Raw genomic sequence first — 14,620 nt, 5'->3', positions numbered from 1 at the left:
CACTTTTAGAGAACCAACAAGTTTCTGTGTAAAACTGTGTAACAGTTGTGGTTGAAGTTTATTATTGCAAAAAAGCTGACATCCACCACAGACACAAAAGGACGGTTTCTGCAGCCTCAGAAGGGCTGGAAGAATTAGGACTATTGTCTATGAAATTAAAAGCAGATACGGTACATGGATAGATAGTTGTTGTACGGCAGTGTTGCACCTGAACTGACAGTTATAGAGTTTAAGTTAAAGTACTGGGGAATTTGAAGCAGGCTTTCTTTTAGCCAGGCCATAAAATTGCTTACAAAAAAGATACAGTACATAGATAGATAGACTGATTGATTGATTGTTTAATTGGCAAACCTGCCTCATATATTAAAAAAACATTTCAAAAACTGGGCATGGAAATATGGACTACTAAAGAATTATATCAGTTGACATTAATAAGGGCCTGAATCTAGTTTTATGACTCTCATTATTTTAGCTGAAGTTGTGCTTACATACATATTCCTAAACTATTTGATTTTAATCAAACGACCGACCATACAGCAAACCTGGGGTCATAGCTGGTTATCTGGCCGTGGCTGAAGGTGCTATAGAAATACGAAAAGAACAAGCTAAAATGTAAAGCTAAAGTAGTCGAAAATCCACTGGGTGACCATCTTAGTCATGATTTGTTGATCAAAGTAAAAAAAACTTACTTCACTTCTATCTTCGGCTGGTGCTTCTTCCAAAATTGAGAAGCGCCGAGCTTCAATTTTGAAAATATTAGAGCGGAAGTGTCGTCAATATCCGTTAGCTGCAGTTTTGTTTTGGTAGAGACTTGACTGCAGACATTAGTAGCTACTTAACTTCAGTCATAATTAAGTCTACTCATTCATTTTCAACAGATGGACTGTTGCATTGTACTGTGGTATTTTATACCTATTTATTTGCTTATTCACTTCCTGTGTTTCATTTTCGCAGATGCGGACTTCACTCTGCTGCGGGCGAGTCTGTTAGGACACAGGCCAGGTGAGTTCATGAAACCCACCTCATCATGTCTCCTGCTGAGCCCCGTTTCTTATTCACAAACAGGGGAAGGTATCCGTTTGATGACAACGGGTAAGACAATGGTTTTAGTCTCGTATGAGCCCTAGCGTTGGACAGGATAAGCCGTTACACAACCGTTAAACAATAATTACTAAACGTTTCACGATTGATCCATGACTGTAACTGACATGATGGCAACCTGAGCTCTTTAAAGGTCAAACTCCACTTTTTTATATGTAACTAGTTAAAGTTTTCCTACAATCTTCCAGTGTAGCGTAGTCACATCTGAGACTGACTTAGCTTGTAACGTTTTCATATAAAGGACCAGGTGGAAAAAGTGTCCTGATAATTTACTGAAGTAGAAGTAACTAATGCAAACGCTCTGTTACAGCTAAAGATCCTCCAGGCGCCATTATACTTAATTGAAAGTTCATATATATCATTAACAAAATATACTGAGGTTTGATGGAAGTAAAAACACCTTTTTAGAAATGCATCACCTTTTTAAAATGGTCATGAAAGAAATCTTCACACAGCAAATAGTTACAATAGCTGTCAAATAAATGTAGTGGAGTAAAAGATGAAATATTTTACTCAGAAATGCAGTGAAGTGGCAAAAAAGGAAATAGACAAGCAATATAAAAGTACTTCAAAACTTTAACCTAATTAAATGTTACTTTCCACCACTGTCAAGGACCACACTGGTGAAAAAGAGTTAAATTTTAGTTTTATGGAGCCTCATATGTCTAAGGTGATTTTTGTTGGCTAGATATGTCACAGTCTAACAGAATTAGTAGACAGTTGGACTGTAAGTGAGGGGACAGCAATAGGATGCTACACATACTCTAATTTTGCTTCCAGGGAGTCATTATAGCAAAATGTACAATATAGTAAAAATATGTATTTTATAATTTCTGGAATCCTTTTGAAGCTTCCTGGGGGAAACCAGAACCAGTGGTGATCTAATTGACATATTTAAAAGAAAAAAAGCCATGTGCAGTAGTCTCAGACCCAGCAAATGACATGAAATGTTGACAGTTGTGTCTTTTCGTTAACCAGAGAATAAGCTGAAAGGGCTGGTGGTGTGGGTCACTGGAGCCTCCAGTGGTATTGGGGAGGAGCTGGCCTATCAACTAGCAAGGTGTGGTTCACGTCTCATCCTGTCTGCTCGACGTGAGGATGAGCTAAATAGGGTGAAACATTGCTGTTTAGGTAAGATCATTTTCTTTTTTGTATGACCTGGCTAAAAGAAAGCCTGCTTCAAATTCCCCTATACTTTAACTTAAACTCGTTGATTCTGTCAGTTCAGGTGCAACACAGTAATGACATTGTTAATACTTTGCCATAGGACTTATTTTTTTCTTGAATTCAGTCTTTGTTCTCAAGCCAACAATAAATTGCAACAACAAATTGAGTTCATTTTATTTCCGTTCAGTCTTACTCAGTTGTGACAATCTGAATTCTTTTCGTCTTTTATTTCTCAAGAGTGCTCCGACCTCCAGGATGAAGATATTCATGTTCTTCCACTTGATTTGTTGGAGAGGACATCGCATGAGGAAAAAACAAAAGCTGCGATCCAGTTCTTTGGACATGTGAGGCCACTGCAATTGCTCATACAATGATTTTTCATTACTAGTTTCATTGCAACAACAACATTTCTATTTGATTAACAATTCAATCAGTTTTTAGTTGCACAACAGACACACATTTTGACTTGTATTCAATACATAATATGTTCACCTTATGTTGTTGTTCTCTTTTCATTACACTATGTACAGATGCAACTATGACCAAGCCAAAGTATTCTAAGTTAGAAGAAATAATAATTCAAATCGTGCTGTTTTCCTATTCTCTGGTTCTGTTCACTTTTCCATGCCTTTTCAGATTGACATCCTAATTAACAATGGCGGCCGAAGCCAGCGCTCTTTGTGCGTGGAGACCAGTGTTGATGTGTATCAGGCCTTGATGGAGCTCAACTTCCTGGGTACGGTCTCCATCACCAAGCAGGTGCTGCCTCACATGACACAGCAAGGCACCGGGAGCATTGTGACTGTCAGCAGCATTGTTGGCCTCGCTGGGGCACCCCTGGCAACGGGATACGCTGCCAGCAAACATGCACTCCAGGTGAGGGGAATACAGATAGCAACTGTTTGGACCAGAGATATAATAGTCACATAACTTTGGTGTTTTTTATTTGTTTTCCCTGATTTAATTTGTCCTGTGTCCTCAGACAGTGTTTACCAATAAGTTGATTTTATATTCTTGTCACAGAGGGGCAGGTCTGGTTTATCTGGATCTCTCCTTAACGTTTTATTAGTTTTATATGTGAAACAAATACCTTTACAGGTGATTAGCTGTTGCACATTCGGTTGCTGATTGTTACTGTGTTGTCTACAGGGTTTCTTTAATTCCCTCCGGACTGAGCTGACTGACTTTCCAAACATACTCATCAGCACAGTGTGTCCAGGACCTGTGCAATCACAGATTGTCCACAATGCCTTCACAGAGGAACTGAACAAGGTACTACATTTTATTTGTTACAGAGCTGTTGATTTTGAACATAGAAAATCATGTGTTTTACCAGTATTTGACATGTGGGATGTGACAGTAACTATTTCAGTAATCCATTTTCCTTCCATTACCTAAGCCAGTAGCCTCAGCTGGTAACCAGGAACACAAGATGCCAACAAGTCGCTGTGTGCGTTTAATGCTGGTGGGAATTGCCAATGGTGTCAAGGAAATGTGGATCGCACAGCAGCCATTCCTCCTGTTTTACTACGTCTGGCAGTACGCTCCCACATTTGCCTGGTTCATCACAAACATGTTGGGCAGAAAAAGGGTGAAGAATTTCAAAGCCGGTCTGGTAGGTGTATAATCTCTTTTCAGGGAATCTATGTGTACAGAGTTAATATGGTGCATATTTAACCTAAGAATAGGCTAGATATATCGTCTACCCGGTGAACCTGGTGTCACTCATTTTCACATCAAAAGCTCCATGAGCACTTGTGAGCACACTTGTCATGAATATATGTAGATATGCAGGACCACTTACTCACTAACTTAATTATCCCCCATCCTCACCGCCCAGTGCTACGAGGACTAACACAGGTGGTTTGAATTAACATAGTCCAGAATTGTACAGTTAAAAAGTAATTCATCCAAACTTAAGTTGCGTTACAGAAAGCCAATAAGAGAGGATTACTATTCAATATTAAGTCATACTGCTGATTCAGTTTAGTCTTTTACATAAAGGCCCTGCACACCTACAGAGGTGTTTCCAGTTACCTTGTTGGAAGATATGTCATGTCAAAGGAATACTTCATTATTTTGGGAAATACACAATCACTTTCTTTCTGAGAGCTAGATCAGAAGATCGATACCACACTCATGTCTGTCTGGTAAATATGAAACTGGAGCCAGCCACTGATTTGCTTAGCTTAGCATAACAACTGGAAACAGCGAACCTGGCTCTGACTCAAGGTAACAAAACCTGCCTACCAGCATCTTTAATGTTTTAATTAACAGGTTATATCCATTTAACCTGCACAAAAAACAAAATTTGAAAACATGAATTTCCAATTTTCTTCTCATTTAACTCTCAGCAAGAAAGCAAATGAGCGTATTTCTCAAAATATCAAACTATTCTTTTAAAGTTGGGTAGAGCTATGCTGGGACTTTGCTGAGGTCACTAAATCCCATACTTAATGTACTCATAATGTTGCTCCACCTTCACAGCTGCAACAATATAGGAGAGTCAGAGTAATACCAATCAGCCACACGCTCACACAGTCCTAGGTAGAGATTGAATCAGCCAAAATAAGTGGAAACACCTGTTTGGGTGTGCCATGGGTGTTTTAGACCATAAAGATTATCCCCTGTACTACTGCAAAATTATTTTCCATATTTAAGATGTATGTACACCTAGTCAAATTCAGATAAAAACTACCCAGAACCCATCAGGAAGTGCTCATATGTGACGGGACCAGTCTGTTGTTTCTGTTTGTTTGGTCTTGCTGTTGCATTCTGCTCGGTTGACCTTGCTCTGTTAGACCTGGGACCGGGGGATTCTCACCGTGTCAAAAGACTGAAAATACTTGAATAAAGCAGAACGTGCCAGACACTATGCAGAGCTGTCTCTTAACAGCTGGGGGGCCTCAGCTGTTATTGACCTTGCTTGAGCCTAATAAGAAGAAGACGGTGGACAGGGTATGACAGTGAGCATGAGCACTTCCCCGCGGTGCAGACTGACTGACTGACTGACTGACTGACTGACCAGTGTGTCTGTTGGCCTCTGCTGGACAGTGACAGCTGAGGGCCACGAAGAAAGGTCATGTTCCAACTGGCCAGACATTGGAGCGTCACATGCTTATGTTTCAGTAAGGTCTGTGACGTTTCCTTTTGAGACAAAAATAAAAACTGCTGTCTGGAGCCTGTACAACTTAACAAAATCTACAGTGTTCCTAAACAGTGAAGTCACTGGAGTCCAGGCAATGTCAGGGTCATGCTTGTGACCACCACACAGTTCCTCCAGGTTTACAAATCTCACCAGGATGCAGTACATGTAGAGAAAGATTCAAATTTTTATTTCATTTACAGTAGTCAAAACATCAGTACTAACAGCTAGCCTTTTCTTTCGCAGGATGCGGACTCTGCATACTTCACTAAACCCAAGACCTCCTGAGGAAACAAGAGGAAACATGTTTGCATTCCTAATTTTCAACCTAGAAAGTGATGCAGGGTTTTCCTGCAATATTTTGGGGTCTTTGCCTTCATCTAGGAGGAAAACATTTAAGGACACAACTGCTTTGAAAGCTCAGAGCTCGCTTCCCAGGGCACGGCAGGGTCTGGCAAAAATACATCTTCATTTTATTATGCTTTTGTCTCAAATGTTAATTAAATTCTATATTTTACTGTCTTGTAAAAAGCATCTTTATGTTAACTTCTGGTCAAGAGCCTACATGACTTTGTAACATGAGGATGATGAATTCCATGTAGGAATGAAGCACTTGCTTTAACCTTTTGAATGTCTAATAAAAATTTAGTTTGGACCAATTGTGTGTTTGTTTAGTGAAACATAACAAAACGGCTTCTGCCAAGCTATTTTATTATAAGTATAAACAGTTACACATATAAAAATCAACAATATGTACAAGAGACTATGGACAAATCCATTTCTTCATTCTAAATTGTAAACAAGTGAATTGTAAACAAAACAATAGCACTAAACACTTTACACATACAGCAAGACATACCCAAGGCACATCCTTGATATCTTAACAAAACATTAAAATCCTGTTTTTGTGGACACGGAGGGGAACCACCTGAAGATTGTGAAATCTAAAAAGTACAATAAAACCAGAGGTATTAAGCAGTGTCTTCTGGAGGAGAGGTGGGCGAATTGATTCACTTTTTATTTAAAGCACAAACATTAAGAAACAAACCACAAAACCTGTGTGCTTCAGGGACTCTTTCAAGATACAAATGTTCAAAGGGAATTTTTCGTCTTTAATGTGCTGTTCTAGGAGGTAGTCCACATTGTCAGTTAAAATCTGTTTAAAAGATTTTGTAACTTGTACAAGAGTAGAATGGTGATGCCACTGCTTCTTCCTCTGTGGTACAGGAAATGAAGAACCAATAAAAGTCAAATCACTGTGAAAAACAGTAGGTTCCCATGTAGACATCTTCTGAACTCATGTGAGTCAACAGTTTCAAAAGTGAAACGCCAAAATTGATTGAAGTTTTCTTTTGACTTTGCTTAAGTTTCTACATGAATTTCCTGATAACCATTAACTTTGGAAATGGACATTTTGTTGTGGTGGTACCGACTGAAAAGCATCCTCTTCCCTCTCCAGAGTACACTCAGCAGAAAGGGCAGAAGAAGCCACAGGTCAGAGGCAGGGGAAGTGAAGGGGGGCTGAGGAGTAAATGGGATATCCTAGAGGGGGATCGGCTGCCTGAACAGTTAGGTTCCTTAGCATGAAGGGGTGAGCCTGGATGCTGTAACGCTCCTCGTCATCATTAGTAGCATACAGAAGCTCCCAGGAAAGGTTTGCCCACTGGCCTCGCACCCCCTCTCCATTCAGACGGCCCACATGCACCAGCTGCTCCTGCAGGGACAGGACTCGCCCTGTGTAGGTACCCTGTGAACAAGGACAGTCAATCAAACAAATGTAATACATACATTTTACTGAGATTGGCTCTAAATTGCAATTTTAAATAACCTCAATTTTATTCCAATGACTGGATAAGAATAAGCTGTAGGTAAGGTATCAAAAGATGTACTTTTATATTTTATAGCTTAGACAGAATGGAAACGAGGAATGGAGTGTGTAATTACCATAGCGAGGTCATGTCCCAGAGAGAATAGAAAGGGTTTCTCCTGAAGGACACTGTCGTGCCAGCCCTTCTCTGTCACCAGGCCAATGTACCAATCCCTTTCATATTCCTCCAAGGTGCTGAACAATTCCTCAGGGGACTCCATGGGCCCCAGACTTGCTTGATCAAACAGCAGCTTGAAACTGAACCTGAAGGCAAACAAAACAATAGAGGCAGAATCCAATAAAATATAAAACTTTTATTCTACCATAAATAAGCTCTAGTGATCAGGATTACCAAAACCTAGAAACTCTGTAACTGACAATTTTACCTGAAAGCACGAAGTGCGAGCTGGTACAGTTCTTTACTTGAGGAGAGCCAGTCGAGTCCTTCCGTCCATGGTATATCTCCACAATAGAGTCTGTAGACGTAACTAGGACTGGTGAAGGCAGACTCTGCCCCCAGTGAGATGAGACATGAAAGTGCAACCTGTATGTGCAGCTCTTTCAAGGCTTCATCCTCCTTCAGGGCTTTGGTCATGTCCTCTGAGGTCTCACCCTGCACAGTGGGCCCAAACTGGCCCAAGGTGAACCGAAACCAGTCCTCAGGAAACAAAGGCCTGAGCTGCAGCAAGCGGGATGGCAGCAAAGGTGCTGTCCTCCACACTGTCGGTAGGTTGAATACCTCCGACTGGGGGCAGGTGAAGTTCAGCTGAGGGAGAGAGCCGGGACTCTCTCTGAAGACCTCCGGGTTACGGCCTTTATCCACTGCTGGCATCCCGATGCCCAGACCCAGAGGCTGCAGAGGCTGCAGGGCAGAGAGAGCCATGTTTTCAAAAAGACTGTCCATCTCCACAGACCCCGGCAGAGAGGCCCCTGTCTGCAGCGTTGTGTGTCCAGGCTGGGCCTCTGCAGTCACTAATGCCACCGTCCGCCTGGCTGGTTGAGGTCCAAATAAGTCATCCTCATCTGACCAATCACCAAAGGAGGTCAAACTGGAGCTGTCCTGTCTGAACCTCAGAGAAGACACATTGGATTCCACTATGACAGCCTCAGGTGGCTGGTTACAAGTGGTCTGGGCTAACTGGGAAGACTGGGACTTCCTGCCTCCAACCCCTGGCCCTTCTTCACTGCTCCATAGAAATCCTTTGTGCTTCTGCACACAGTATCGGAGCAGCAACCAGACCAGTGCTTTCAGAAAGTCATCCTGAAGTTTCCTCAAGTTGTCGTGAGAGTCAATGATGCCAGAGAGCACATTCCGGGCATCAGAGTAGACTCGCACTGCAAGAGCAGCACAAGGGGTGAGGGCATTCCCCCAGTGCAGGTTAAAGCCCTGGGTAAAACCAAGCCGTTCAGGGCGCTCAAAAGCTGCCTCGAACACCTCATCCACCCTCCGTGCCTCCACTGTGTGACAAGATGTCTCCTGTAGCTCCAGACCCTGTAACAAACCACACCACACTCTATAATCTTGCTGTAAATGACTGCAGTGATTCACACTAGACAAACAGAAAGATACAGTACCTTAATGTTGACTGTACAGTAGCCATATCCTCTCTCCAGGATCATTATCCAAACCATACGGTCCTGAAAGCGCCCAAGAAAATGAGAGCCTGGGGCTAAAGAACCTACAGAAGGGGGTGAAAATCATCAGCCATCCAAGCATCTAACATGTAAAGGGATGTGATATATAAATTGAGGGCAAGAAGGGTACATCATGTAACACAGATAAGTAAGGGACTCTTGGTGCAGCATCCCTTTCATGTTGCATGAGCTGTGCGTCCCTCTGCTGACGATGTGGATAAGATGGCTACGGGATGAGCTGCAGAGAGACGTGTACCATCACAGTTGTACAGGAAGGTCATGATACTGTTTTAGCTGGCTGACTGCACAGAGATCTAAATATTAAATCTTTTCTTGGCCTTAGCTTTCCACTAGTCTCTTCAGAACTCACTCCTTTCATACAGTGTGGGCTTTTCATTTTGGAAGGCAGAAGACAATGGGCAGACATTTACTTCAACACAGATGAACAGCAATGGTAAGGTATGGAGGCGTTTGTTTTAAGTTAAGACTAGTGCTTGCTTGGCTCAAAAATAATGTCATGTCCCATAACAACATCTCAGAATAATCCCTGCTGCTACCTCATGATGGGAAGTGATACGCTGGGCAGACTCCTTTTTCCTACTTTCACAGCCCCCAGTGTGAGCAAAGCAGAAGAACTGTGAGCATCAACATAACAAGCGCTTATTCTGAATTATACATCACAGCTACACCACCCCAAGCTCACAAAACAAAACCAAGACTGTGATGACATCACCTTAGCATTTTTTTATTGTTTTGAATGATCAATCCATAAGTAATGATTCTCTACTCGCATCGTTTTTTTCTCTTGCCCTCCCCCCACCCCCTCCTGATCGAGTACAAAACAAAATCCTTGCAGCAGCTCCGCTTGGCCTAAGAGTATTACGCGGTTAATGGTGCGGAAACATTTGGATGTAATGAATACAGATCAGAGCTATTTTTTTTGGGTCACTTCACAGGAAGCTTAACTGGATCATGCGAGCTCACATTACTGCCAGCAATTCCAAAGAGCTGCTCACAACAACATTCCTCTTACTATTAAACCATACGAGGTGATGGTTCAATGCTCTTTGATCTGCATACTGTCCCTACTTGACCTATAGGAAAGTCCCGTCACTGCAATTATAGTATAAGTCAAAACACATTGTAGTAAAGAACAATAATATCTTTTTTATATTGTTGGAGCTCTGTAGACTGGTGTGTGTACTGCTGTAAATAAGAAAATCAGCAAAACGAAATACTGTATGTAGCTCAAAGTTAAGTTAAAAATAAAACCCACACTGAGTAATATCACATTTAATTTTAGATATAGTTCTAAAACCTTCGATTAATCCAATTGTTAATTAATTAATTTTGATAATCAGTTCATAATTTCAGTTATTCAGTGACAATACCAAACATTTGCAAGCTATTAACTGATTCGTCAAACCAAAAAATATATATATTTTTGTGATAGAAACAATTATTATCATCTGAAGTATGCTCTCAATGAACACTACAATAGAATATTCAGATAGATTTGTAGATCTTCTAAATGCTAAAATAGTAAGCACTGTTTACTTGTAACAACTGAGAAATATTAAATAAAAGGATGACACCATAGACAGAGGAGATATCAAGCATGGACAACTAACCCAATGACCCTCTTGCAAAGGCTGTCCTCAGAGCAGAAGCCAGACTTCCGCTCATCTGCTGGTAGAAGATTGAGTCCGGGCAGGGACAGGCGGTACCTACAGGGCCTGGCCAACTGCGCTGAGGCCTGGGGAACCCCACCAGGAAGATGGGCAGGGTGAAGAGGGGCAGCAGAGGGGCAGAGAGAAGGGCAGAGAGGGTCACCACCGCCAGCAGCAGTGGGCATAGGGAGGCGTTCAAAGCCAAGAGAGTTCCAGCCGACTGACGGCGCTGCTTCTTCTCTGTCCAAGATGTCACCAACACAGTCAGGGTGAACTTTAGCTTGGCAAGGAACTGGGTCAGTCTGTCGATCAGGAGGCCCACCTGGATCAGAAACAAAGGGGCAAACATGAAGAGCACTGATCTACTGAACCACAGCTGATATCTGTCTAATATAGTATGTGTATGTGTATGGAGAGATTTTTGAGCTTCACTCACTTTTTTTAATTTTACCTTATGTACTTTTGATTATGTTTTTCCATTTTAATATGCGCTAACAAAACAAAAAAGTTTGGGACATTTTCACTGCAATATTATTAATATACACTCAGTGGCCACTTTATTAGGTACACCTTTAAAATTGAATGCAATCTAATACAACAGCTCAGCCATAACTTCTACCTTTACAAGGACAAAAATGATCAGTTCTGACTGACACTGTCAGAGAGCTATTCATTTAGCTAGATGTTTCTTATTGAGGTTGTAGTTTGCGATGGTGTTGAACTGGACTGTATTACATTGAGAGGTGTTTCTATTGATGACAATGTAGATTTTGTGGCAGATCTGTTGTATTGGATTAAATTATGTAGGTGTACGTAGTAAAGTAGCCATGGAGTGTATTTTAAATCTATCTTTTAACCAAGGCTCTGTACTTACCTACAAAAATGTTGCAATATGTTGGAAAAATATTGTTTAGGTTCAGAAATTAAGCATCTTATGCACTGTCAATAGATCAGTGTGCTGTTCACAGCTACAGTGTAAAATTTTCTTTAGATCTGTTTTAAGCCATTGCAGATGTGACATACAACGCAGGATCTAATGTGGGCTGAAAATAAGGGGAACTTTTATGTTGACTTCACCAGAAGCAGCTGAACTCCAGTGCCCAGGTTGTCCCACCCTGGCAGCATGTTGTTTCCAGCTGCAAGCTGCAACAAGACCACCACCACCATCTGCAGCAGAGCATCCTCTGAACTCTGCCACACCTGCACAGCAACAAAGAACAACCACTGTGCTGAGCATGAAAGGCAAGCAATACACACTCTGAAATTAATCACAGTTCATTGTAAGAAAAAAAAAGGAAATTGTGCAAAGGTACCGAGAAGATGTATGACACATTTTTCTCATACTTTTCTCATATCGATACTTAGATTGTGAGCAAGAGTGAGTGTGAGCATACCACTCTGAAGGCTCGTGTGAATCCCACACTGAGGGAAGCCCTGTGGAGCAGCTGCAGAGATTTGTCCATAGACAGGAAAGCAATCATTGCAAATGGAGACACTGTGAAATAAAACACACAGTAAGTGCAGATCAAAAAACATTCACATAAAGAGTACTGTTGGTTTTACACCTGAGAGAGATTTTAAAATTGGAGAACATCAGATATTATAACAAGCTCACCAAGATAAAGAAGGACTCTTCTGATTGCTGCAGCAATGTATAATCCTCTGTTCCTCTGCTTGAAAGTCTGCACACTAGACATGCCTTTAGGGTACAGGGGATTGAGGAGCACCCCTCCAAATACATAGGCCCCCTGGATTTCTCTGAGAGCCCAGCAGAGGCAAAAGAGTGCGAGGAGGAGGTAGCTGACAGGAGCCTGGGGTCCTGTAACCAAGCTCTGGGACTGAGCTGAACTGAGGAAGTGATGCAACAGCCCTGCCTCTGCCATCGCCACCAGTAGCAGGCTCAAATATAGCAGCAGCTCCCCGCAGCCCAGATTCCAGCCAAAGAAACTGGAAGGAGGAGGTGGTGACCCCCCTCTGCGAAATCTACGGTCCCCAAAGGCTGCCCTGGGACCTCTGCAGAGTGTGTCAACCTGGCTAAGGTCCAGGCTCAGCAGAAATCCCGTAGAGATGGAGAAGAGAACCACACCCAGTGTTGACGGGATGAAACAATTACACACAGCTACGCCGGCAGATACACCAAACATCAACAGCAGCCTGTGGGACAGCGTACACACAAAGTCAGGATGGATGATACACAGGCTACTGGCACACTTGTCATTTCAATGGGACTATTAGAATCTGGTGAGGACTGGTTTCTCACATAACATGACCAGGATGTGAATGAACAAAAAAAAGAAAAGAAAAAGGTGTTTTGCTCAAATTACCGCTTTAAAAAAAACTTGATATCGATATCCAAGAGTAAGGCTCACATTCTGATTGGATTTATATGTAGTTTGGATGTATTTTAGATAATGTGCATTGAAGCAATGTATAGTCATGGCATCTAATAAGATACTATGTTTGAAATCAAAGCTCAAAATTGATAGTGAAATGACCATAAATAAACTTTATAGGGTTATAAAAAGTGGATTATTATTATTATCTTGACAAATGGTTTATAATCTAAATATTTAACTTTAGCAGACACATAAAATATCCTAGATATATTAAAAAAGATTCTTTATTTTAATCTCAAGACAAAAGGGATCCACTGGCGTCATTTACATACATGTTGTCGTTATTTATGTAGTTTATGACTTATGATTTTCCACTCAGTATTTTAGCTCTTGGCACAGCCAGAATAATAAAATGTGTCAATATCAGTGTAAAACATGTGATGAATGCTAAGCATGTTCTTTCAATATGTACCTGAGGTTGCTGGACATGGGCGAGCCTCCTAAGCCAAACACGAGAGCCTGCTCCATGCCCCAGAGGAGCAGGGCATCCAGGGGAGGCAGTATACCTAGTGCCCACAGCAGAGGTAGGAAGAGGAACAACACATGGAGAACCTGGCTGGCCAGTTGGAGCTCGGGGATAGGGCCTGAAAACCTAAATTGGAGCAGGACATTGAGATTTATAATGGCAGCGAGCATTTTAAATATAGTAGCATTCTGAGAGGATTTCTCAATTAATCAGACAGCTGTGCTGCTGTTGCTCACCTATCAGCCAAGTCCACAGCGATGAAAATAAAAATGTAGAGGGGCCGGGTGAGTGGGGTGATCTCATAAGTGTCCTGTGCCTGGAAAGTGGCTGTCTCTGTGGCTGTATTCACAATGAGGGAATACTCAGCTATACACAGTGTCACCCAACTCAGGACAAAGACGACCATGGATACACCAATGTTGCCGTAGAGAGCAGTCAGTCTGCCAAGGAACACATACCATGTCCCAAAGCCACAGAGCACCCCAGCAAGTACTGTATGCAGCACCACATTCAGCCCAAACCTCTTCCCAGGGGCAATAAATCGGACTGTCTCTGGGCTGACACAGTGGGTGAATTCCACTTCCTCTTCATCAACCAGGATGTTGGGCGCACCAAGTCTCTCCACTGTGCCACTCCTCCGAGCAGCATATAATGCCAGGGCCTGGACACCCGCTGCAGCCCCAAACATAAGCATACCAGAGAGCACTGTGGCGTGGAGCTCCTGAAGCAGCTGCAGCTGGCAGAGCAGAGTACCAATGCCCCCAAAAAGCCATGGTGTCAAGAACAAGACTGCCTGATTGACATAGACATATGGTGGGGCACAGTAGCCCAACTTGAAGCGTGGACCCCCCAACACCGTCTGGGGGAAACGCTTCCAGAAGAACTCCTGCTTGTACTCATTAAGAAGGGGCACATCTGGCCCCATTCTGACCATTCCCGAAGGGGTGGCAGGTCATCTCCACACAGATGAGGGAGGGTGTCCATTCATCATCCCATACACAGTGAAGCTGTCTGCAAAGAAGCACACCTTCAGTTAGACAATAAAACTAGAGATGCTCTAATACAATATGTCATACAACAGAAGCCCCAGTCTGTACCTCTCATGTAGTACTATTACACAAACTGGAGTTAAATCAGTAGTAAATAATACGAATTTTAAACTGAAATAGTCTG

General features: G+C 42.2%; 2 protein-coding genes across 2 annotated transcripts; one reads left to right on the top strand and one right to left on the bottom strand.

Moving 5' to 3' along the window:
* Nucleotides 1–878: 878 nt before the first annotated feature.
* dhrs7 (dehydrogenase/reductase (SDR family) member 7) lies at nt 879–6,072 on the top strand. The gene is made up of 7 exons (XM_070920641.1): nt 879–1,002; nt 2,080–2,232; nt 2,506–2,612; nt 2,905–3,144; nt 3,418–3,540; nt 3,668–3,883; nt 5,660–6,072. Exons 1-7 carry the CDS (start codon nt 879–881, stop codon nt 5,699–5,701), a joined length of 1,005 nt encoding a protein of 334 aa, XP_070776742.1. The 3' UTR covers nt 5,702–6,072.
* Nucleotides 6,073–6,908: 836 nt separating this feature from the next.
* pcnx4 (pecanex 4) lies at nt 6,909–14,381 on the bottom strand. The gene is made up of 10 exons (XM_070920881.1): nt 13,684–14,381; nt 13,394–13,573; nt 12,201–12,739; nt 11,980–12,080; nt 11,663–11,785; nt 10,547–10,907; nt 8,856–8,959; nt 7,667–8,772; nt 7,358–7,544; nt 6,909–7,160 (listed from the first exon to the last, which is right to left on the bottom strand). Exons 1-10 carry the CDS (start codon nt 14,379–14,381, stop codon nt 6,909–6,911), a joined length of 3,651 nt encoding a protein of 1,216 aa, XP_070776982.1.
* Nucleotides 14,382–14,620: the final 239 nt, after the last annotated feature.

This window comes from Enoplosus armatus, chromosome 15 (genome assembly GCF_043641665.1).
Source record: "Enoplosus armatus isolate fEnoArm2 chromosome 15, fEnoArm2.hap1, whole genome shotgun sequence".
NCBI classification, from domain to species: domain Eukaryota; kingdom Metazoa; phylum Chordata; class Actinopteri; order Centrarchiformes; family Enoplosidae; genus Enoplosus; species Enoplosus armatus.
Note: the sequence above shows the minus strand (reverse complement) of the source record. Positions and strands in the feature narration are given on the sequence as shown.